General features: G+C 40.6%; 1 protein-coding gene across 2 annotated transcripts in view; it reads right to left on the bottom strand.

Moving 5' to 3' along the window:
• COL4A1 (collagen type IV alpha 1 chain) overlaps positions 1–26,812 on the bottom strand; it is a 120,303-nt gene that overhangs the window by 71,042 nt on the left and 22,449 nt on the right. For both annotated transcript variants that reach the window (XR_012579140.1, XM_074535968.1), the window contains exon 2: positions 657–707. Coding sequence is in view for 1 of the 2 variants with exons in the window: in XM_074535968.1 (XP_074392069.1) it covers positions 657–707 (51 nt within the window). In the remaining variant the exon portion in view is untranslated. The remainder of the gene's footprint in view (positions 1–656; positions 708–26,812) is intronic.

The raw sequence follows: 26,812 nt of genomic DNA, 5'->3' as shown, positions 1-26,812 counted from the left end.
ACTTTGAAGTGCCTTTTTCATATAAAAGAAGTTTAGATAACTGAATGGGAACTTTAAAACTCATTTGCAAGGTTCTGTCAAAAGTTTTACATTTTTTTTCTTGACCTGCAACACTTTTCTGTATCTAAGTTGATCATTAACCTCCCTCTTCCTACTGCAAGTCTTTGCCTCCCAGGGCTAACCCTGGTCAGGGAGCATTGATTATGATGCATCACAGCCAATCTGGAGAACAATCTGCATGGCATGCTGAGAGGAGCATTCCTGAACTGAACTGCTTGCCTCATTTCCAGAACTGGTCAGAATGTCAAGCCTGCTGCCCACTGAGGATGCTGGAGATGAGGTGAGGGAAAGGTGGGAGTGAAGGGTCAGCATCCCACTCGATGGGGGAGGACAGAGGGCACGGCCACATTAGGCTGGGGCTTCACTCCAGAGTGAAGGCATTCACCTGTCCCCAGCCCTGGCCCTCCCGCCCTCTGCAGCCACAGCCACAGAGGAGGCTGCTGCTCAGAAACCCTGCTGATGGCACTGCCTGGCCTTGGCCATGCCCCCTGGCAGTGCAAGCCTTCACTGAACCCAGTGGCTCTCCCAGCTCCCAGTGGATTTTATACCCTGTGGTTGAAATAGGCAAGAAAATGAAATGGACAGAGCTGACTTACCTTTTGTCCTTTTACTCCACTGCAATCACATTTTCCACAACCGGAACATCCCTGAAAATAAAAGAAATTGAGAATTAAATGTCTGAAGTGGGTGACAGGCAGAACACACTGCAATGAGCCAGGGATGTCAGCAGCACCCCACTGACCACCCCAAGGCTGGTCAGAGCAGGGAAAGTTTTCTTAAGCCTATACAGTAACATGAGAGAAGTCAGATTAACTGGCATACAGGTAAAATCTTACAGCCACTTTGTGTTACCAAAGATGCTCTAAAGTGCATCAGGCCAATCTCTACTTTTCCTCCTCACAGTCATGAAGCAACTCAGCAGTCAATAGCTTTTACTGTTGTCATGCCCCTCAGAAACAAACTATGAGCAAAAGAAGCAGAACATCTGTATCAGTGAATATTCCACCAACGCACAGGAGATCCTTCAGCAGCCCCTTCAGGCCATTATTCAGAAGCAGTCAGGGACAGCATCTCCCCTGAGACAGCTTTCAGCACAGATGCTGGGCACCTGTCCCTCTACACCTGCAGGCTCTACAGTCTACTGGGATCTCAGTACTGCAGGGAAATGAAAAGAAAATGCACCTAATCCGTTTTGAATTTGGAAAGCCCCCAATGAGACCAATAAATATTAACCCAGAAAGCTAAATAATACAGTAACATTTTTACTTGGTAAATACATTTTATTTTAAAGTAATGCATCAAAGAGAAATGGGGCTTTAATACTTAAAAAAAAAAGGCCATCCAATGAAACTACAGTGCTATCTCCTAAAAAATTTATTGCTTTTGTTGACACTTTTTTTTGTATATGTACATCCACTGAATTTGTTTCTTGAAGTAGAATTTTCTCCATACTGACGTAAAGCAAAAATAGCTACGATTTTGACAATTTACAATTTTTACTTACATTATTATACCATGTTATATTATAAATTCACACGAAGGTGAGAATTAACATGATTAGAATGAGTTTTTATCATATAATGTAGAAAGAGAACTAGATCTGAAGACAACACCTAGACATTCTGCAGTGGAACCTCAGCAAGGATCAGAAAGGAAACGTGCCACCCACTGAATAATCAGTTTTACTCCTTGCAGGACATGGTTATGCCTGGAAAAACATTGGGTCTCCCATTACAAGAAGTGACCTGGTGTGACCTCGCTTAGTTTTTCAGACTGGTGAGATCTCAGCTGGAGGACGCATGCTTGCAGCTCATACTTCCTCCTACAGGATCATGTAGAATGTTATCAGTTTTATCAACACATCCCCTAAACCCAGAAGTCTGTTTTAGTTGCATCTGGGAATGTACTTAACATAAGTCACTGAATCATTATAAACATCTGTTTTCAAGTTAATCCCTGCATATTTCCTCAGCCTATTATTTAACATGCACTGTTTTAGAAAAAACCTATGTTGTTATTTAAGTATGGTTTTGTTCTCAAATTTAGCATAGCCAGAAGAATGGGCTTGTGCTTTAGAGCCTCTTTTTGTCCCCACAAAAATGAGTCCATTATATTCAATTTTTCCTGTTTTTAATGCCTCAGATTAGAATAACCAAAGGCAAGGAAGGTAAGAAGGTACTGAGCACCAGGGAGCACAACTGCACAAGGTCCTGCTGGGGCAAGGGCTGCAGCCTGCCATGCCAGAACAGGCACCTGCTCTGCAAAACACTGCCTTTATTCCACAGCAACATCATCTCCTGCTGCCACTGACTGCAGCCTCTGTGGGTGGGTGGGTGGGAGGCTGGCCAGCAACGACAGCCACTGCTGGATAGCATTATCCTCAACTCCTAAAATGCATTTAGAATCTGAGCAACGTGATAACACTCTGCCTATACTAGGAAGAAGTATGAGGTTTTTCTTTCTGCTTCTCTGGTAAAAGGGGAGGGCCAGACTGGAAGAAGCTTGTGGATCAAAGGGCGCTTAAGTAATGAGATGCTGGAAGAGAGAAGGATGATTATAGCACATACAGGAATCATCACAAGGCAATTAAACTGAAACTATGCAAATCATTGTTCATTTCTAAAGTTTGGTTTTAAATCAGTCTCATGACATGAACAATCCACTTAATGATTTCCCACTATATAGGACTAGAGATATTGAGACAAATAGAAAGAAATAACTTTGTCCTATCTCCCAGACATCCTCAGAGAGACAACGCCTGCCCCAGAAACTGCAGGGAGCTTGGAACAATCACTGCTGGCCTCCAAGTGCCAAAACAGAGACGGAACAGTGCTGGGCAGGAAGCATAATCTGTGGGGGGAGTGACAGATGAAAAGGCAGTCTCTTTATCCCTTGTTCAGGAGCCAGTTACAGGCTAATCCAAAGATTGGTCAGGTGCACTGCACCAGGTACCTCCCCTATTTTGAATAATACACTCACAATTTTCAAATGGCCATAGCTTCCTTGCACCACAGGCCAGTCTCTCATGCAACATTACAGGACATTCATTTTATCTTACTCCACCCCCAAAATATAAGTCTGCCCAGAAGCAAAAGCTTATTTTAGTGATGCAAATTGTTTCATTTCTTGACAAGCATTTCCATTCCATTTCATTCTCCCAGACTGTCTGCAACTGATAAGCTCAGTGAATCATCCTAGTAAATCAGTATTAAACTATAAAAAGATTACATCCCTTCAACACGACACACACAGAGGTGCCACATGCAGCCTGAGTGTTTGCCTAAAGGACACCTATCTATTTTCTATCACATTAACATATAGTTCAATAAAAGTCCTGCTAATGAATGGGTGTCCCAGTCTGGACCTCTTGCTTCCACGATCCACATACTGAGCCTTACAAGCCTTAAGCCCTGTCAGTGACAGAGCTAAGAAAGCTGCTAAAATTCCCTGCAGCAGACGAACAAACTCTGCTTTGCAAGGCAGGCTGTAAGACATCTGTCAGATCACAGCTACAGACTTGTTGCGTTCTGCCCTGTTTTTTCACATCCAGCTACTTTCCTGGCATTTGAGGACTACTGCTTGGAACTTGCACAGGAACGATGCAAACAGCCAGATGAGCAGCCTAGGAGGGCGATGACTGCCATATTTGGAAATGCACCTACTGCACATATTTGGAAATTTCTGGAGGCTACAGACATCTCCAAAAAAATACAAAGGCAGAGTCAGTTCTTGGAAGCTACACTCTCTTAGAGAAGTGCATTTCTCAAGACAAAATGTAGTTCCCTTTCCCACAACATCACCTCAGGCTCTGCTTGCTGAATTTCAGTTGCTGAGCAGCCACCAGCTTAGGCTAATTGCCTAGGTATCAACAGAGTTCACACTGAAGCCTGCAAAGCACAGCTGTAAGGTAAAATTTAATTAACTCCCTCTGGTTACTTAACTCTGTTCATGTTAAAATCTCATTTCAGGGAACATAGTGACTTGTCCTGCACAAAATATACTGTCTTTCAAATCACAGACAATCCTGTGGATAGGTGAGGCTACAAGAGATGTCAAAATCCTCTGACTATTCAAAAATTACCTATTTCATAGCCAAAGTGCTTCAAAAAGGTAAAAATAATCATAATTACTTCATCTCGTGATTAAATCATTATAAAATGACAATTTCTGTTTAGAGGGGATGCTTGAACTGATAATGTTTTCTGATGAAAGATTTCCCACTCTATATTGCTTCAGTTTAAACCCCAGTTTGAGCTGAATTACCATAGCAGTTTCACGCTGAAACACAAGAAAGGCTAAGCCAACAGGATGGCTGTTTGACAGGGACAACTTTAAGTCTGAATCTTCTCTCTCCACAAAATCAACCTTTTTGCACATCTGTGTAAACCCAGTCTCTTGGAAACCCAAGGGAGATTCATCCCTCTGTAGCAGGCACTTCTTCCTAAGTGCACATGCATGCAACTCATGTAGCTGACATGAGCTGGATCAATAATATCTTCACATTTCACATCCCACCAAATACAGAAACAGGGAGTTGATGCCAACTGCAGGACACTTATCTTGCATTCCTCTCGTATTTTCTTCTCTTTCCAGAATGTCAAAATAGCTCCCTGGCTGTATTACTATTCTTGTCTTCAACCTTTAGATATCACTACTGAATTAGCAGAACTGCTATTTTGTGTACAAAGTACCACTAGAGGAAACTCCTAAAATTAGTTAAATTAGTATTAGTTAAAATTAGTATTTTGTTAACTGATTTACAGTCCATTAACAACTTTCAAAAAAATCATGTAGCTAAAACTCCTGATTTACACTTAGCTAGAACAAAGAAGATAACAAAAAAAATCTGCACTGTCTTAGCAATTAGCAAAATTTAGTTATACACCCTTAAAGGAGTTGATACAAAGCCAGTTTTTCTGAACCGATTATGTGAACTTCAACTCTTAAAATGGTTTAGGAAAAGGAACATCTGCTATTCCTTCATTTTGATGACTTAAAGCAAAGACCAGAAGTTGAGCACAGTTCTCATGTCCTTTGTAAACCCATCAATTTCAGATGTCTACAGACAGAAAAATAGCAGACAAAAGAAAATTTTTTTCTAATGTCAGCAAGCTCCAGTCTTTCCACCTCTCCAGACTTATTTTTCTCATTATTAAAAAACAAAATAAATAAGAAAGACCCTTCACAAACCAATGTTGGCAGCTTATCTTCACCTCCTTTTTTAATTTTTTTTTCCCAGCAAATCCTGGGTAGACTCCAATTATGACTGTTCAGGGAATTCCCCAAACCAAGGGAAGACTTATTGGTTTTGAAGCTTTAACGCTCTAGGTCACCAAATTAAGTTCAGCTCTCGTCAGCAGTGACTGGAAGCTTCTGCCATGCAGTAGCTATTTAAAGTTCTTGGTTGTGTCATTTCCATTTTCTGCAGATCAGAGGACAGCAGAACAGTGCCATTCAAGATGTCCTGCACATGCACCAGATGCCTGTGTTTAAACAAGGGAAATACATGCAACCCAAAAATCTCCAAACACTCATTAAACTTCAGGATTACAGTACTCACTCTCCTGAACACCGGCTTTGCTTGTAGGCTGATGTACATGAGTGTAACAGGAGGAAGCAGACGTGGTTCCCATTCATTTCTCTCTGTGAATGCAGAGTCATTCTTCAAATGTATCTTCTGGGGATTGCTTTGGCCCAGATGAAAACAGACCTACACAGTCAGTGGAAAACTGTGGCACTTCATGATTACTTGCATGCCAGTGTGTGAGTTAAGTAGTCCTGTTAGTCTGAGGGGAACTTTAAGTTTAGAAGTTTACAAATTAACATATTTGTAATATCTGAAAAGAATGGCAAGTCACTTTCTGAAGTACTGCTGTGCATGATGAAATCTGAACTAATTACAACAATTCAGCTCTAGTTTTATTTAGAAGTTTAGCTCAGTTGACTGGAGCATGGTGCTAGTTACACCAAGAGTGTGGGTTCAATCCCTGTATGGGGCCATTTACTTTAAGAGCTGGACTCAACAATCCTTGTGGATCCCTTCCAACTCAGAATACTCTGTGAGTCTGAGAAAAGCCTTGTACAATTTTTGGATGATAATTAATTTTAAGAAAAACTCTATTAAAAAACAATTGAAAAAAAATCATTATGGCTATTGGGACAGGAGGGGGCTGTTCATATATTTTTGGCACGGTTTTTCTGCTTGGCTGGTGGGAGGGCTGTTTTGTTGTTGTTTTTAGAATTACCATAATCATGCAGGATGTTCATGCAAAAATTGCAGACAGACCACAGATTCTTATCTATCTCCAGTGTACCTTAGTCACTCAAAGGAACATTAGCAAATTTTCAGAATTTTGTATATTTTAAATTAACTATTCATGAAAATATTTATTTTGTAAATTAGCATCAGTTGGAAGTACTTCACTTAAAATATGTTTAAAAAAGAGTTGTGTCTTCTTAATCAAAAGAATATCAGATGGCTGGCACTGAAATGTTTTGTTGCTGGGACCTCATTTTTCACATTCTTTTCCAAATTCCCCAGGGGTCTATCCTGGAGGTAGGGTCATGGGACTACCCTAAAGGCTGCTTTGTGAATATGACCTTCCTGTTGGTGATGTGAACATCGTTTGCACAAAGTGATGCAAATCTAGGGGGCTTCCCGTTAGTTCACAGGAAATATAGTTATTCCTGTTGTTCCATATTTGGACAGAAAGGACATTTAAAACAACTGTTTCCTTCAGCTACATTCTTTTACAGGAAGCTCTGGAAACAATCAAGGTATCTGCTTACTTAGGGAAATTTCAGAATATCACATCATAGAACTCCATACTGCACAACTCAAAGCAAGTAACTGGTTTGTGAATACAAACTAAAAAAGCCTCCCACGAGCATTATCTACTGAACTATCTACTAGGCTTATTTCCATGGACTGTCAGATACTGCTCAGCCTCCAACAGAGAAGACTGTATTTACCAATCCACCCAGTAGGTTTCGTACTCTTTTCCTATACAACAACTCCACTGTTAGTTTTATTTTCAAATAAGTGAAAAAATTCCAGGTGCCAGTAAGATCTTCTGGTGTTGCAGCCACTGGTGTTTCTTCACTGACAGCTAAGGATTACAGCATGTTCCAGGGCTTCCTAACACCCAGTGACAGGCGCTTTCAGGAATACATTTCGAAGGGCACGACCCCTTCTAAATTCGATTATGGTAATCACTGCTAACAATTGTCACTCAGCTCTTCTATTTTGTGAACAGGCAAACTGAAGCCAGTTGATACAGGTAAGAAACTCCCATTCCTCATCCGGCTAACCTGAAAAAACCTGCAGAGAGGACAGGAAATCCTGTTGCAGAACCCCCCCATGGCTGTTGCAGAGCTCACCACCCGCCTCATATCCAACTATCCTGGAGCTCACAAAGCAAAGTGCAAAGAAAGTCCTGCAGGGAACAGATCTAAGCCCTCTGTCCTGTAACTTGCATGGTTTGGTGAAACTGAAATTAGCAATCCCCACATATACAAGTGGAGGGCTAACAAAATATCAAACATCTTTCTTGTTCATGAGGCAGAGAGGCTGTGGACTCTGAAACAAATCACACAAGTTTGTTTTTCTTGCTGCTTTATGGGATGGATCCACACAACCACTTACAGCACCTGCCAGAGGTACAAGGCTGGATCTAGCCATAACCTGGCAAAATGGAAACAGTGTCATTAAAATGGTGTGGTGGCTGGTGGTGCAAGGACAGGTGGCAGTCTTCTTGCTGTCTTCTCAATAAATCCACACCTGCAGGGCTTCACTGCTCCCCAGAACTGTTTCAGAGTTTCCCTGGCCCCTGTGCCTTTGCTGTTCAGTGCACGACCCCATTTTCACAAGCACAGGGAGTATCCCTAATAACTCTGAGTATGGGCGCTCAGCATGGTTAAAAGCCTGCCCCAAAACAGTTCCAGCAGGGAGGCAAAACACAATGCCACCAACACTAGGCAGAGGCTGAGGCAGAGGGAGAGGCGGTGGTGGCCACCAGCTCAGCAGGCATTGCAGCCCCTCCCAGGCACCTTCCACCTCCCAGTGCTTTCCAACCCAGGCTGGAGGCAGAACCAGGATGAGAGGGAACTACTAAGGTGGATTCCCTCCCTCCTTCCTCTCACAGGGAGCAGCCCTCTCTAAGCAGCACTGGGAATGAGATAAGAGATGGATGCCACTGTGGCAAACAGCCCCAGAGCTGTGCCACCGTGGGCCATGACAGGCACAGGGCCATCCCTGTGGCTGCTGTGGGTTTGGGCCTGATGGAGAGGCCACCTCTGCCACGCAGTCCAGCCAATCACTAAGTCCTCCCTTTACACTTGTCTGGCCCCAGCAAGCCCCCATTACACTGGGGAGTGAGTGCACGGAAAGAGCAAGCCTGCAGGGGAGGTGCAGCCCTCCTGCACTGCAGCCCGTGTCCAGCAAGGCATCTTCATAAACCCAAAAGCAAAGGAGATGCCTCAGGAGAGAGATGCAGGAAGCCAGTGAAGCCACTTTGCAAATGTGTACAGCACATCCATGAGCGGTGCTTTCCCTTGCCTTAGCTGATACACATGAACATCAACATAAACAAATACATTTAGAAGTAACAGCTTTTAAAAAACACAGTGCTGGGAAGCAGAGATCTTCAGTCCCCAGCATTCTCGCCTAGACTAAATAAATGGAGAAGCAATATCCTCTTAGTTGGGATGCACACCAAAGGATGTGAGAAAAGCACAAAAGATAAACTGACTTCTGTGTTTGAGCGCAGAGGAGAAACCCAAGTGACACAATCCAGCACAGGCACAGACTGCTGTGTCCTGAACTCACCCCACCTGAGCAGGGCTTTCCGCTGGGCACTATTTGTGCAGCTCCTTATTTCCTTTCACCATCCTCCTGCAGTGTGATCCATCACCAGTGGAGGAGGCTGTGTGCACTTCCAGGTAACACCATTACCACGGAAAGGTCTGTCCCAGGAGGGCTCCTGCCTTCATGTCACATACACTGCATGACCAGGGTCCCTTTGCTCCTTTCTTAGTCCTCTGCTCCCCATCAGCAGCTCCTTACCCTTCAGCTCTCCCAAGCCTGAGCTTGCCTTACTCAGGAAACACTGTGGCTTTAAGTGGGTATGGCTGACCTGCAGCCAGGCTCTGCACAGGCTCGGGCAGCAGCTCCTCAGTGCTGCAATCACCCCCTGGAGCTGTGGCTGTACCAGCACAGCACCAACATCCACAGCACACAGCCCCGTCTGACCTTACCAGGAGATCTGCCCATACCTGTCAAATGTGGCAGCTTCTGCAAGGAAAACCTTAGTGGAAGACTCCACTGACCTCCACGGCATACTGCAGGTATAGACAAATTGCCAATAAAACCTTTTCAGGAGTCTGTCAGGGCATTTAAAGATTAGCAGATTTTAGCAGAACATATGCAACTTCTATTGCATGAATTTATCAGAGCTGTCCAAGTGATTTCTTGAGCAGAACATGTGATGTTATCTTTTCTTCTGAAAGGAGCCTCAACTTTTTCAACACTTCTGACAATTAAATAGTAACCATCAATGTAAACAATTTTAAATACACTGTTTGCACTTCACAACACCAGCTCCATCTCCTCAGTAATACTGGGAAGAGGAGACAGGTAGGGCAACAATGGCCTCACTCTGACCAACAGACTCAACAATGAATCACAAGATTGTTAATGAGCAACTAATTTGTACATTTTAAGAGCCTTATGGTATTCTGGAAACAGCAGTAGTAACTACAGCAGTTCAACATCCTTGTCAAACACAGGATTTAAAAAGCATGTAGCATGTTTAGTCTACTTAGCAGCCAGCCAAAATACACAAAAATCCATTTGATAAACCTACTTAACCCACTTTTCTTCCCCACAGATCTCAAAGATTTTCCAAGCAGGTTCATCCTATGGCAATGTCACTGTTACAGTAAAGAAAAAAAAAAAAAAAAAAAAAAGCTGTATTTAATTGCCCTAGTGAAAGATTTCAGGCACTTCTTGCAGACAGTCAGCTCTAGAAACTACAGCACCACAGGGAAGGTCTAAAATTGGAAGAGTACTTTCTAAAATGAAATACATTTTTGGACTATTTGCATTATATATAATATAATACTACCATAATTTTTTGGACTGGAAGCAGTACCAGAAATCTACACCATACATTTTCTCTCAAATATTTTAACAAATTACCAGTCATTAATCTATCTGGGCACCTTCTCTTAAGCTCCATCTTACAACTTTAGTTCTGTTACACTGATAATTTTAGCAACAAACCACTAGTCATTTATCAGTTTGGACTCCTAAAAAGCCATAAGGGGAAGTATTGCTTTCTCTGCTCCTTAACAGGCCACTGAATTTTGTCTTTTGCTCCAGTCAAGGATGCCATTGATTATGAGCTGCTTTCTCTTCAGGACACACCAACATCTTTTCTCCTAAAGACTCTGCAAACCCCAGAAATAATCCACTCAGTTCAAGCTACATTTCAAAGGACATTACTGCATATCTAAAGACTCCAGATACATATGGGTCTCTCTGACTGTTGAAGAGTCACAACTTTCAAGAGATATTCCTCTTAAATGCAAAGCTCATGGTTTAAAAAAGCCCTTGCTCAATAGAGAAGTGAGGACTCAGCTCTTGTGAAGGATCACAAAGATGATTGGCCAGAAGTAAAAAAAGTGGGGTTTTACTTTCTTTTGCTGTTACAAAGAAATTATCCCAAAGGACACTTTTTTTCCTTTCTGAGAAGCACAGAAACGCTTGGGCTTTTCCAAGTGGCGGTGTCTCTTAAGAAAGAGTTTAGAGAGAAGAAAATAGGAGGAAAAAAAGACTCCAAAACAAACCTCAACCCTCAAAACACACGTGGCATTCAGCAGCTGGACAGATAATTGAGAAGTAACCCCCAAATCACTATTTCAGTTCACAGGTCTGCTGTGCAAGACTCAGTAATGCCCCTGAGGCACCACCTCACATCTGCAGCAAGGTGCTGGCTCTAGATCCTTCACAGACTATGCCAGCAGCAGGAAAATACTTCCCTCAGTGAACAACAGCCTCTGTCTTTAACAAACACACCTGGACACTCATAACTTATGACAGTTTGGCTCCCTTCTACCTGACTTGAACAAAAACCATGATGAGCTTTGCCACAGCCTCACCCTATGGATGGCAAAACTTCTCTGAGAATGAGGAGTTATGGAGAGGAGCCCACATCTTTTGCTCTCTGATGGGCAGCAGTATCCCAACATTGGAATAAAAGCTATCAATGACCTGAATGACTTGCAAGAGCTCACAGAATTTGTGTGCACCAGAGTGGATGGATTGGATCTCTTTCAGGATGTTGCTGTCTTGTCCATCCAATGAACATCAAAATTACATGGAAAGAGGATTTAGGTGCAAATTAGATGGTTCCAACTCACAATTTGTTCAATTAAATGCACATTTCCAGTAGTTACACCTCATGTTGTATTCATTTCTTAGTTAAGAGCCTTATGGTATACAGGAGTTCAGAGAAAGGCAGTGCAAATCTTCAGTGTGAATTATATTGCCCTGAAGTCCTGTAGCCTGAACCTGTAACTTACTCTGAAATTCACCCTTACATAAGCATAGCAGAATATTTATACTGGTAGAAACTATAGTGCCATGTCTTCCCATGCAAATTAGCTCCTTAATCCAAAACCCATTTTCACTTGCAAATGGATTGTGACATTCTAAATGCACATTGCACTGCAAATAAACATATCAATTAAAGAGCAATTAGAATTAATAAAGTAACTGAGTAATAACATAGATTGACTGTCAAACAACTTTTTTTCTTTTCAATTTATTTTTCAGCCATGGAACCCACTTTTACTTATGTGACAGGTCAACTGGATGCCATTTTTAAAACACAGTTGCAAGTTAAAACCGGTGCTATCGACATGTTCTCCAATTTATTTGTCTGGCCCAAATGAAAAACAGACCAAATTTTCTCCAACCCATATTTTTCCAAATTGACATTTGAAAATCCAGTTTTAATAAAAATTGAAATGTTGGAACATGAGAGCAAAATAGCCACAGGAAATATTATTTTAGTGTGCAATATTTGCCAGACGCAAAAGGAAACAAACTTGTCAGTCCTCTCTTTCTTTTACGTTTCTTTGTTGACTAGACAGGAAGCTGACAAAAATTGATTTTTTTCCTCTTGTAAAGCACACAACATAATTTTTATTGTACCACTTCAGTTGCAGACTGCATTTTGTAAATAAAAGCATACTTCATGAGCATCCAGGGAAGAGCTTGCTATCTGACAGTTTACAAAAATGCAGTACTAATTAGGTACAAGAAGAAAAGTAAATAGTGCTCATGGCAGAAACGGAAATAACATGGTTTAGAAGAGAGGCTGAAAATCCATTCTTTTCTATGGCAACTTCCTGAGTGATGGAAAAGTTATAGTTGAGTAAAATTAAACATCTTCCTAACCTGTATTCCTGCATGTAAAGGTCAGCAGAAGTGCAAACATTGATGAACATTGAGATTCAGCTGTAAATATTTTGTGAGCAGCTTATTTAAAAACTGTAAGAAGCAGACAGATAATGTTTCAGCAATAAGATATCTTCCACTGATTAAGCAGACACAAATAGGCTTCAAAATCCATGCTTGTTATTTAAAATTAGAAACAATAAGCTTAAGGTCGTTCATCCAGTAAAAGGTCAATACTAAAGATCTCATACTTCATCAAAAAAATTAATCAAAATTTTCTCAAGTTAATAAACACAGCCTATTATAGAAGCAGGCTGAGTATCCATTTCAGAGTTCTTCCAAAAAAAAGATCCTGACAATAAGAGGTATAAGGCACCCAAAGGGCAAGATGAAGGACGTGACAAAGGCCTTTCCCCCTGAGACCTTCTGGGCCACAGTGGGTAAAGCCACAGAGACCTTTCTTCCTGGGACCTGCCACATGTTTGCTCCCCCTTCTGCAGTCCCAGCCGTACTCCTGTCCTGCCACTTCAATGAATCAAATCCACCCGGGAATTAAACTATGCGAGTACTAAATGCAGCGACCTTTTTATTCATATTTTTTTTAATGCTACAGCTTAGTTTATTACTTTCACAATGAGGTCAATCAAATAAATGCTGCCATGGTGAAGGGGCAAGACAATGCAAACAGGACCACAGGCAAAACTGTCCAGGAACACTCATGCAGGGGGTTTAAGATTGACATAGGTGTCACAAGTACTTTAATTATCAAAAGCACGTATCATTTTATGAGATAAATTGGTAAATTGATAAATTTATGAGCTATTGCATGCTATTGTGACAGAAAAAGATGGAGGTCCCCGGAGTTTACCTTTATACTAAAATAGTATTGATCATACTCCCTTCTCCAACAGTGTAACCAACAAGGGTGCTTTAATTTTTATTGGTATTTGTGAAAGAATGTTGAAAGTATCTCTAAAGTTATGCATATCTAAATTATTCTTGAAAACAAATACAATCATTACTTTCCATTTTTTATACCTGTATGACCTGTATGTTTAATAACCTCATTTCATCTGGATTTGCAAGATATTTTTTCAAAATAGGTTGACCAGCATTGTATCATTGTGGATACTGGCTGAATTCACTGTGGCAGTTACTTGTAATGTGACTGCAAGCTTCCTAATTACAAAGATGATGATACATTGTGGCACTAACAACATGGCTTTATACCATAATTAGCAAATTTCAGGGGACTCAGAGAGATGTTGAACATGAGCTTTCCAAAAACCTTCCCTGCCTGTAAACACCTCTAGAAGATGTGCCATCCAGAGTACATCTAGACAGAAATTTAAAATTTATAATTATCCTTCATCCTTAAGCATACATCCTTGTGATCTGCAGTGTGTTCTCAGCAGTAACATACCAGCATAAACGCAAGAAAATGATCCTCAGATAATGTAAGTCCTCAAGTCATGTACAAAAGAAAGGTGAAATCTCAGTCCTACCAGACTAGCATTTTGCTAGAATCAATGCTCATTGCAAATCATGTCTAGCTGTTTCAGAACATTCCATGTAGATTCAAGAATGAATGTTCAGCTTAATAATTTCACTATAAAATATGCAAATATTGACAATTTTAAGTTACAAGTGCCCTCAAAAAAGCAGGAATAAAAGTGATAAATGTTAGCAAAGCCACCCAAAGTCACATCACGAGACTGCCTTTCAATGCCAGCACATCTGCAGAAGTCACACTAAAACTCAAAGTTCAGAACATGTCATTCTTATGGCAACATCCTTAACGCGCCAGATGTATTCCCAAATCACTCCCTAGAACAGACCACACTTTAAACCTCTCATCTAAATAACACTTCTTTTTTTTTTTAATCTCATATTTACACTGCTTGAGAAGTTAAAAACTGAAGTCATTAAAATCACTACCTCTACTTTATAAAAGTATGTCGTTAACCACAAGGGTATCAATCCTGGCTATACACAACCTTAAACTTGTGACTGCTGCCTTACAGACACACAGCAAGTGCTCATGACTGTCAAGGGGCCTTTCACTTTTGGCATTACTCTTCAGGCTGGAGTTAAGTGACTTTATTGCTATCTTCTAGCTTTTTAAAAAATTTATTTAAAAAGTCTCATCCATTTGACTATCTTATAGATCAGAAATCTGCACAGTAAAGATCAAAAAGAGTATATAAATTTCAACAGAGTAATTATTAAAAATATTCTTTTTAGCTAAAATCACATTTCCTTTGGGCTCAACTCAGGTTTCTTGCACAAGGAAAATGGTTACTCCATTTAAATTGGCTTATGTATCTTTTTCTACTTTATGTAATTCAGAAGTTGAAAGAGAGGGAAAAAGTCAATTATTAAATAATTCAAGTTTTTAGGGCAGATTCAGTCTGCTTGATAAAGTAACCATTAGCATATTTTAACCAGACGTAATGTAAGCAAAAGTTTTACAAGGGGATTATTTCTTTAATTTCACTGGTGCTTGCTTTAAAGGGGATATTTATTTATATTAGGTTTTTATAATATTTATTATTCTCTGCCTCTAACAGTTTATTTGATCATCAAGTAAAATAATTTGGGTTTGAAAAGTACCTCATTAAGATAAAACTGAATTCAATTGAAGTAATATACAGGGCTAGAAAGATAAAGAAGTTACTTTATTTAAAAGCTTTTTAATAACTAGAATGTGCAAATGGCAGTAGTTCCCAGAGTCACCAGAAATTGAAAGGTTTACACCCCTATCATCACCAGACATGACCTAAGTGAGCATCACTCTAGACTGGCACTACTTTGAAGACTTACAGTAGAGAAAAGAAAGCAGGAAAACAGGATAGCTGTGCAGGATAGGGTAAGCCTGGATGTGGGACAGGACAACCCTGGATGTACAGACTGGAGAAAGAGAGGCTGCAGAGCAGTGCCATGGAAAGGGACCTGGGGTTCCTGGTCATTGGCAAGCTGAACATGAGCCAGCAGTGCCCTGGCAGCCAGGAGGGAAATCCCTGTCCTGGGGGTATCAGGGACAGCATGGCCAGCTGGGCAAGGGAGGGCATTGTCCTGCTCTGCTCTGAGCTGGGGGGGGCTCACCTCGAGTGCTGGGTGCCACAATATAAAAAATATATTGAACTATTGGAGAGCATCCAGAGGAGGGCAAGAAAGATGCTTTAGAGCCTTGAGGGGAAGCCTTATGGGCTGATGTCACTTGGTCTGCTCAGCCTGGAGAAGAGGAAGCTGAGGGGAGACCTCATTGCAGCTTCCTCACAAGGAGAAGAGAAGGGGCAGGCAGTGGTCCCTTCTCTCTGGGGACCAGTGACAGGACCCAAGGGTTGTATAAGGGGAGGTTTAGGTTGGATATAAGGAAAAGTTTCTTCACCCAGAGGGTGTTTGGGCACTGGAACAGGTTCCTCAGGGAGGTGGTCATAGCACCAGCCTGGCAGAGTTCAAGAAGCATTTGAACAATGCTCTCAGACACAGGGTGTGAGTCTCTGGGTAACCTGCCTAGGGCCAGGAGTTGGACTTCAATGACCCTTCTGGGCCCATTCCAGTTCAGGAGGTTCTATGATCTATGATCAGGAGTTTTGGTTGACAAATAAAAGCAGAGCAAAGAACAGAGGCAGGCTGTCCCAAGCTGGAGAAGGAGGAGAAGAAGGACATTCAGACTGCAGAACCTGTAGGACTCTCCACAGGGGCAGATCCAAGATTATGAATTGCAATTTTATTCTGTCTGGCATTCCTTTCAACTCCAACTAAAATTAGAGGGGGAAAAAAAGAGCAAAACTAATCTCCACAGACCTCAACAGAAATCAGAATCCAAACATCTGCAGTCACAAACATAGTCATGCCACAGTGTCTCACAGATGGAACACACAGTACAGTGATTTACAAACTGTACACAGCAGCAGAATGGCTGGGAGGATGGATACTGTTTGCCAAAACAAAAACTGGACCCCGACAGTAAAAAGATACATGTGGGGTTTTTTTTATTTTGATATGCACCCATAACACCTGACTCCTTGCTACAATTTCTTCAAAAAGGAGACAAAAGTGGTGTTAAAAAGGCCATGTGATTCAAAACACCTTCAAGAGGTTCTGAACATCAAACAAGTTCTGAGGAACTAAATGAGCATTTTGCTGATAGGGAAACACTTAAAGCATCAAATTTTAAAAATAGTAATAATTAAAAACCACTGGAAAAAACATATACAACATTTAGTTTAACAACACCATTAACATTCACACCTCCTTTATAAAAATCAAAATAAATTTCACAATTTTCAAATGTACTGGGCACTAAGCAGAATCAAACCACTGCAGTAGTTTCTTTCAACAGTGTTGCACCTATCATATCACCTAAAATTATGATCAGAAACTTCAGAGTATACAACAACTTTGAAAAATCTTGTTAGATTTAGATTTGGCTATATGAGCACAACTTTTGTTGAATAAATATGACTACATTCAGTCTAATTTTCTGAGTCAAAGAGCTTTATTAATTTAAGTGGCACTCCAACTAGCCCAAGTGAAACAAGATCACCACAAATTCTCTTACCTTCAGTATAGGATCCTGACTTTATCACTATTTATTAGTAATGCATAAATATTCAATATAGCTGTTTTATTTCTCACATAGTAAGAATTTCACATCCTCAATTAAGAATAGCATGTTATAAATAAAGTCATCTCATATAAAGTCATCTCATATAAAGTCTCCACACTTGGCAGATTTTCTGAAATAATCCAAAATACCAAACCAAAGTTAGGAGCTGCTTAGGTAAACAGTTAGCTTAACTGCAAAAGCAAAAGAACCCTGATTTTATCTCAGAAGGACGTCACCTTCCCAGGATGTATTGAACAGATGTCTTGAAATGTACACATCAAAAACAGCAATGCTCAAATCAAGGCATCCTGTAGCAGTACCTTGTATCACTTTCTAGATCATGGAGTCACCATTTCATCCCTTGGAAAAACTCTACACAAAAATAGCATCTGTCGGAAGATGGAAACATCAAGCAACCAGTACCACAAAGATTCTGCTATCCTCATTAAGGCAGCATCCTTCTTCCTTTGGTCTTGTTTTTCACATCCTTCCTTCCTTTTAGGTGGCTGTGTGTCACCATTTTGTAAAGAAGAAAGCATCTGAATTTTATCATTGCAAAACCTCAAATTTATTACTTCCAGAATTTTTAAATAATTGTGGAGAAGTAGTGGAACATTTTAAAAAATGTGCCTGTTACTAAAACAAAAAACAAAAAACAAACAAAAAAAAACCAAAAAACCTAAAAAAAACCCAACCACCAAAAAGTACATTAAAAATGCTTTGGTTTCTCTTAACAGTCATGATTAATTTCAAATACCTAGTGAAAGAGTTCATTCTAAAGTAAGAGGCAGAAGGACAATTGACTTTCATAACTTTTCCCTTACAAACTCTCTTGATCTTTTCTATTTTGAGTGCTACTTGTAATATGTGCACCACCTCCTAAATATTTGAATCATAAGTAAACTTCCATTAGGCTCTAAGAAACATGTAAAAGTACAGAAAGCTTTTGATTATTTCTGACCAGAAGACACCACTGGCAGTTAGATGTTGTATTAAGGGTACTTTGGCAGTGGAAAGCTCAAGGACAAACTAAACAATGCCCAAGTTGTTCTATGCTGAAGAATCCTTAGGTTGGCTCCTTCTACATGCACAAGGCTGGACAAGCACACACCTGGGACAACAGACACATTTCCAGCTCACATCCTAATCCTAATCTTGGCAATTAGTGAAATGCCTCAGCCATGTCCTGTGTGGAAACTTCCACGCCAGTGACAGGTCCCTGGAGACTTTATTTTATTTTATAGCTTGCTTGTATGGTAATGTGACAGATTTGTTCCACCTTGTAAAGGCATGCAGCAGTGTTAATATTTAGCTGCTGGTTTGCTCTACCAATTCACATTCTTCAAGTGTGTAGCATGACCAGATTTGGACTCGGATGACCATGAAGTGGCAAGAGCTGTTCTAGCAATGCAAATGCAGTACCTGTATAATAATAAATCTGCTATAAAAATAAATTCATTTTACTGGCACTAGCTTAAGAATCCTTGAAAGGTACTTTCAGGATTTAGCAATGTGATACTTAAAGTATTATAGAAGTGGACTATAAAAATGCATTATTACATAAATAAATTTTCTATAAAGTCTTAGTCTTTACCAAAAAAAAAATAACATTAGAGAGGTGTATGTTGAACAACTGCTTTTCAGTGACTACTGTAATATGTCCTCCTATTTTCACTTCAACATAGAAACTTACTCCACTTTATATTTTCACTTTCAAGCAAAACCAGCTATGACTTTTCATGTTCTTTCAGTTTTTGAAAATTAGTCCCTCGCAATGATTTAACTCTCCTCCAAACCAAAAAAGATTAGATTACAATTACAAAGCACCAAAACCAGGAAATGTTGCAAACTCTAACACAGTTTGAACAATACTGGTTCAAATGACACTGTGAAATTTTCTTAAACGTCACCATTTGTCTACATAGCTTTTTAACCTTTGACTTCTAGAAGAGTTGCATGAGAAACAGCTTCTTCTAGGAGTGAAGTCATCACCAGGCCATAAGAATTAAGAAGGGATATTTGAGATACTTCCAAATCATGGCACACTTGTATTTCATTACTGAACGAATTACAATACGTGTCTGGAAAAAAAATATAAAAACAATCCTTCACTATACTTCCTTTGTTGACAGAGCTGGAAGTTCAGTTGGTCAGTGGGATATTCATGTCAAACGGAGGCAAAAATTGTACTTTTGTGTGGATCTTCACAATACACACATTTAATTTCAATGATTTCCCCCAAAGACACACATCAGTTAAGCTCCCACTACCAGCATTCCTTAGACAAATGAACTATCTCTTTGTATTATCACCAACTTACTGAAATAGTACTCAGAGCACACCTGTTTCCATCGTTCCTTTTACATGGTTAACTGAGAGAAGAGAGAGAATATTTCTAGGAAAAAACCAATGTTCTTTAGAACACCAAGCTTGAGATGAGCTCTACTCTGAGCCTAGCATCATGTGTCTTGGCTATAACCAGACAATTAATTTAAAAACAAAACAAAAAAGCTATTTTAAATATTCATTTACTTCAAAAATCAACATATTTAAATGACATGCAAATCAGCAAGGGGAAAAAAATTAAAATATAGCCTTTGAACTATGATTAACAGGATCCCAGGGGAAATGCAGCAACCTCCTAGAAGCAGCACACATTGGGCAGCATGGTAAATGGGATGAGCAGGACAGGGGATGCACTCACACACAGCTTCAGAACCATGCAGGACTGATGGACAAGTGCAGAAGCATGCAAAACCCTGGGGAGGCTTCCTGTACTGGGAGGCTGGGAGTATGGAAATGGCAAAAAGCCAAAAGGAAACAGGTTTTTCTCTGTGACAAAAAAAAACACGTAAGAGGATGGACTGAAGAGGCTGCTGGGATGAGTGCACTAGACCATGGTACCTAGAGAAAGATGAAAATGTCATTAGCTGTAACCCAGGGCAGATAAAGCAAGGGGAGCCTCAGAAAGGGAACTGTGAGAGTCTCCTGCTGATGAGGCAGCAGAGGTACAGGAATCAGATATGGAGAACTGGAGAATATGAAGGAGTTTGATTCACAGAAGACTGGTGAGTAGGAGATGATCAGTGAAAGGTGAGCTGTGAAAAAGTGGAGTCCCCCAGACAGGCCACAGATGAGCAAAAAACTGAGACTGGATCAGGACTGTGGACTAAAGGAAGAGAGGGTACCAAAGGGAGGTCTCTGTCCATGCCTGGCTCTTCCAGTCTGGGTGTGCTGACACTTACAGCCCTTGGCACAAAGGGCTGCCACCCAATCCTAACATGGTAAATGTTTTTGCTTGCTAACAAGAATCCTTCTCATCTTGGCTAACTTTTATGAATTAGCACCTCATACAAGCTCCGGGGGAACACACCTCTTTCCTTTTGGCATCTAAGTAATGATAAAAACTACTAAAAAAATAATTGCTTGCATTCCTCTATTGAACTGTGCTTGCCTGCAGTTTAGAATACCCAGAATCTGGGGTTTTATTATAATTACATGCACAAAGTCTAAGCTCTGAAAAGAAATGTCATCTCAAATTACAAAGATGTGTCACTGTAAAAATACAGTCTTCCTTTTCCCACTAGGGGAAGCATTATCTTCATAACAAATATAATGCTTAAGAAACTCACTCTGAAATACTAAATCCATGGTTCAAGTAATTTAATGTAAGCTGAACACACATACAAGGCCATATGTGAACCAAATTAAGAGAACAATATATTGGCTCTGTCTTTTTGCTGAACTGTCCCCATACATATGTTTTGTGTAAAATGTAAGAAGTGCTGAAAAGCTGTGCTGCATGGGAGGGCAAGCAAGCAGGGTGAGGAAAGAGCTCTTCAGGAGACACTGGAGTTTTCTTCAACACTGACTGGCACGTTTGGCAGCACACATCCCTCACCCCGTCAGCATTATGAACATTAAATCTGCTCTCTGCTCCCAAACAGGTCCCCACTCACTTCAACCACATTCACTGAAGTTTTTCAATACTGCCTCGTAACTCCTATGAACATTCAGTCCCAAAGATGATTAAAAATTCACAGTTACAGGCAATATGAAGAATCTTGGAGAATGATAAATTTGGCTACCAAGAAAAAACACCACTGGACAGAGACAAAGACTTATTTTGTGAAGCACGTTTTTACATTTCCGATTTCTCTAAAAAAATAAAAGCTTCACTAATGTTTCTTCCTTAATTGATTTTTTTGCACTTTTCTTCACTAATATTTGAAAAAAATGTAAGCAAAGAGTCAGGAGGAACAGGCAGTTAGGCTCTCCATCTGGTGCACAGCCTCAAAAAAAGACCTAAAGATCCTCTAAACCTTTACACATTTATTTTTCAGGCAGTTTGAGGTGCATTCAAGCAAAGCTGTTTTGCTTATAGCAATCACCCATAGCCTCCTTCTTGAAACTAACAAACAAAAATTTTAAAAGCAGCTCCCTTATCCATCTCACAAAGAGGAAGATGGGGAATGAAGAAACACAGAAATATAGCATACGAATAGGTTTGATTAGTTTTCCAAGTGTTTATTGATGCACACTGAAACTGAGTTTAATTGCAAATATTTGAGAGAACTACAGGACATCATGTAATGCCTAACAGTCCTTCTGCTCCTCTGAAGCAAAATAAATTTAATTGAAGGTATCTTGTAGCAAATTGTCTACACATTGAATTTCTGCTGGTGTATACTAGCAGTTAAGAGTCATGTTTCCTCTTTAATTGAAATACTAGAAAATAGTATCTCAAAAACAGACCTCAAGAAGCTCCTAAGCCTACTGTCTCAAGAGAGAATCAACTATACTTCACCTAATGTTTCTCTGGTCTTTGCTAAAACTTAGTAGTTCAGTGACCAATCTGAATCCTTCTCCTGGAAATTTAATTATTCTTGTCTTACCTGGAGAACAGAAAGAATTTATTCTCACCCACTTACAAGCAACTTTTCAGTTAGATAAAGTTTTTTGGTTCTTTTTCTTTTCTCGCATTTCAGAGAAGTGATGTCCCTCCTTTTTTTCCAGCAAGGATACACAAGCCTCCCATGGAGGATGGTACAGTACTGCCTCCCTCTGCCATTTGACCCAACATTTACACATGACATTTCCATCACTAAGTAGAAGAGACTTGTTAAAATCATTACTGAAATCACTGTTATCTGCTCCTTCCCTCTCTCCACTTGCTACTGAGCCAGGGAGCTGATTTAATACAGCTGGTGCCAGCATGAGCCGCGTGGGTGTTTATTTACATGGGTGCTTCTGTTCAGTCAGCCCGGGATCTTTCTGGGGAATTGGAGGAAAACTGAGTTGTCTGAATAAGTTCACAGGTATTCCTTTCCCAGCTTTTAAAGGGGGTCATTACAGCTTCACATAACTTCTCAAAGATAGGTGCTGACAACCGTAAGGCTGCTACAGCCCACTCACCAAAGGTGGAGCTGAGTCTATCTCAGGCAACTCAGTCACTGCCACCATAAAGGCATCATCCCATTCTCCCCCCTGACAAGAAGACTGTTTTTAAAAGAATAATTTTGCTTTTCACAGGCTACTGAACTTGAACTGGCTCAGAGTAGGACAATTACAGCAGACATAACAAGAGTTCAGTGCTAAGTGTAAGAAGATACAGCCAATCACATCAGGCATAACCACGACACCCTCATAGTTCTTATATGCTGGAACTTCAGGCTTACACTCATGAGGCAGTGCTGTAGGTCCACCAAGAGTTGATGTAAGCACAGCCACTGAAAGTAGACTTCTCCCTGATGCCCTTCTACCAGCAATGTAAATGTGCAGTGGACTGGGTAGGTGAAAGCAGTTTTCCGAAAATTAACATAAAGCGTTCTTAAAACATCAAAACTTTTGAGCCAAATCAACTCCCTGCCCTGTTTTGCCACATAACTGGATGAATTCCTGTGGCAGCACAAGAAGGGGCAGAGTTCAGGAGTGGGAGTAAGCTCCTGGGACTGGGCAGGGGCAGGAGAGAGACACTGCTCCGTCTAATGGCTCTGCAGCTTAAAAAAGCTAGACTGAGAGTGCTGCCATGAGTCTGAGTCATGGGGGTCAAATGACTTTAAAATAACCATCTAATTTTAAGTAGGTCCTAGCTTGCTCTCTCCCCAAGATAGCTCAGGCTCCTCATGATGCATGCATTAACCACCTGAACATAGAAGCCTCAGTCATGAGGTTTTCATCTCCAGTTACTAAGGTAGAGCTCCTTGCCTTTTGGTTTTCCCTTACCATCTGCAAGCACAAGGAGTATCTATTATGCCCCTAGATCCTTTTATTTCATTCATCCCTTTCCAAGTTTGTCCCTGTATGCCTGTGGTACTTATAAAGGTTTCTAGTAATTTGGCCTCACTGCCATTTTCTGAGGAATGTGCCCCAACCCCCTCAATCTCTTCAGTGCATCTCCCAATTAGTTTCTGATTACACTTTCTGATTTTCCCATTGCGGTTGGATAGTTTATGCTGCATAAAAGTACAACACTAACTGTTTAGTCTTGCTTCCAGCAAGATCCTACCAAAGCATCCCAGAGCCTGCTGAAGACTGTCTATTTTGACTTTATTCTTCCAACTACTTTCTACTTCTTCCCCTTTTCAGAAATTATTAAAACTATCATTCACAATCATCACCAACCACAATTCACAATTCCACACCATTTTCACAGTCTCTAAAAGTTCATCTGGACAGGTGAAAACCAACTCTAAAAGGCCCATGTCCCTAAAATTCCTTTTTTTTTTTTTTTGGGTCTTAATAGACCAATACTCCCAAAATGTCCCTTTTCAGCCTAAGAAGTTATTTCAATTTCCCATTTTCCTATGAAAAATGCAAGTGGTATATCCTTATGTTAGAGCTTGTTTTAGGATGTATGTTAATAAACAGGATATTAAGTAACAAAATCTGTCAGACAAGAACACATACTGGGAAAACACGCACTCACAGAAAATAGCATTATGAAACTTCAAGAAAATTTTGACATGAATGAAAGAACATTTTATTATCTGTGCATTCCAATTTCTCTGCCACCCCCACAAATATCCCTGGACAGCAGACACATTATCCCTCCTATTCTAAGGACATGTATCTAATCCATTACAGAGCATGCTTGGGTCCACAGAGCAAGCTGTAGTAAGCTGTTAGATTAGTTCCAAGCCAAACATTAACTCTCAGTGAAAAAAATCCCAGATGCCTGGGGAGAAAGGGGGTGGATAAGGCAAGTTTGCTGCATTACAGTGCACTGGGTAATAACACTACTTGAAACTCATGAGGGAATGGACCCAGGAGATGTACCTTCTCCTGGATGTTCTAGCTTTATTTCAGGTCTAGGTGGTAAGATTTGATTTTTCCTCTATCATCTTTCATGCATTTCAATACTGCACCAAATGAACAGGGCATGGCTATAGGCACACTTGCAATAAACACATTATCCAAATCACCTGCTAATTAATAAATTAAATAACTCTTGGGTTTGCTCCAGACTCAGTTTGCCCACCAAAAACGCCCCATTCCTTTGATGTAAGATCAGATAATGATGGTTAGTCTAGCAGGCTGTATGATCTCAAAGCTTATTTAGCTTGTAAATTCTCAGGCAGTCATCATCATTTGTTCCACAGTAAGCGGACCCAGTTAGTGAAGAACCAAAAAAAACCCAACCCAATGGGAACTCACTTGCCTGTTTTTGGTTATTGGGAAGACTTTCATTGATATTCCTGGCTTGGCATATTTTTTTCCACTGTACACAAAGATGACAATGGTCATGAAATAGCATTTAAAATTTCTCATAGAACATAAATGAATCGTGACTCATCCATGGGTACAGCATGTCCTTTATTTTTCTCTCAAGTAAGAGATAGTACCAAGTTTTTGTTTGCAGCTGCACAAACGGAATATGAAAGATATATATCCCTGAACATATGTTTCTAAAATTCACAGTGGAACAATTGTACTCAAGTTTTCAAAACTGAGCACACACAAGGCAGTCTGGAAGAACATCAGTAATCTTCACAGTAAACATCTAGTGACGCATATCTCCAACATGTTGCAATACAGGAGATTAAGACAAAAGCCATCTTCAATTAACAGATCAGTGGTGGCATCTGACCATTAGTCTTCCAAGCATTAGTCACATTTGGTCAGCATAACAAGGTTGCAAATATTAGGGCTCCCATGTGTTATGTGTTCACTTGACCCCCATCATCTCAGCCACCTTTCCCGCCCTCCCTTGTGTCCACGCTGTCACCCTCATACCCACAGCAGCTCCAGGGTCCTCTCTCAGGGAACAAAGGGACAAAAAGAGGCTTACTTCTGTCCCCCCCTTTCTTTGAGGTCAGAAACATGGCAGCCACCCCAAACAGAAATGGGTTTATTCTGGGCAGCCGGGGCCCCCTGTCTCCCACCTGCCTATAGGTAAAGCAATGGAGGGGAGGAAAAGCACAGCACCAAGGGCATTCAGACTTCCAAAAGAGCTCCACTGCCACGGCCATCAGCCAGCTGAGCACAGCTGCTTCCCTTCTAATCTTTATTTCCAGTGATTTAAGGTAAAATTTTTCCCACATGCAGTTCCCTGCTGTAAAATCCATTTGCCTTAAACTTAGGAGCAATCATCATCAGCCTCACCTGACTTTGATACTTCTGGCTCATCAAACACACTGGGATGCACAGAATTTCACTTATTGCATGAGTTCAGTTGCTACTGTACTAACTTATTAACTGAAGAAAAAAAAGGGCAAGGAAATATCCTACATCTACAGGCTTAGGTAGCTTTCATGTGCTGAAGCAATTTTGTGCTTCATAAATCAAGTTGTACATTTAACCACTTTAGGTTAATCTGTATCAGGGAGCACAGCAGAGGCAGGGTGGACATTTTGGCCAACCTTTTAGCTTCAAGTATTCAACCTCCTTCCTTTCAGCCCACACTGAGGCTCACCCTTCTGTCCTTAGGCAGGCAGAAAGTTACAGTATTATGAAAGAGCCGAGGCAACAAGGCAGAAACACAAGCTAATTTCTATTATGTCATGTAAAGTTTTGTTTAGTACAGACATGAATTAAATTGGCAGATTAATTTAATAGAGCAGAACACGAGTGAAAGGCATGACAGCTTGTGTTCCATTTCTGTGTAGCACAGAGCTGCCCCTATTAACTTCAAATTATCTCCTTTTATGGACTCCAATCTTTTTGTATTTTTCACAACTGTAACTGGATGACGGGTTAAATACTCAGAAGAACACAAGAATGTTTTTTTTCTGCAGCCAGCCCAGAGAGGGGAATCGCTGAACATGCTGCCTCTATGAAACAGGAAACTGTGTTTTGGGGGCATCTGATTCACACTGCTTCCCACTGCCACCCTTAGGCAGAGCTGGTTTGGTCCCCCAGCCCCTGTGCCACGGAGGGAACTGGAAGCTCTACCAATGCTTTTGTTTCCAGTCTTCCACCTGTTTATTCTAACACACTCATACTTCTTTAAGGTAAAAACCTTCCCTGTAGCTCAAAACAAATTACTGAGAATTTTTATTGTACAACTATACTCACCCTTCCACTCTCCTATAAACGAAACCAGAATGAAAAGCTGCACAGCTATGGAAGCATTTTGACAGCTTTTCAAAATCAAAATATCCCTGACTATCAGACAGGTGTGTTAGCTCAAGCCCACTGCACAATTCAAATCCAATCAATGACAAACACTCCTT

The sequence above is a fragment of the Zonotrichia albicollis genome, chromosome 2, assembly GCF_047830755.1.
Source record: "Zonotrichia albicollis isolate bZonAlb1 chromosome 2, bZonAlb1.hap1, whole genome shotgun sequence".
Lineage (NCBI taxonomy): Eukaryota > Metazoa > Chordata > Aves > Passeriformes > Passerellidae > Zonotrichia > Zonotrichia albicollis.
This window is presented reverse-complemented; position numbering and strand designations above follow the sequence as displayed.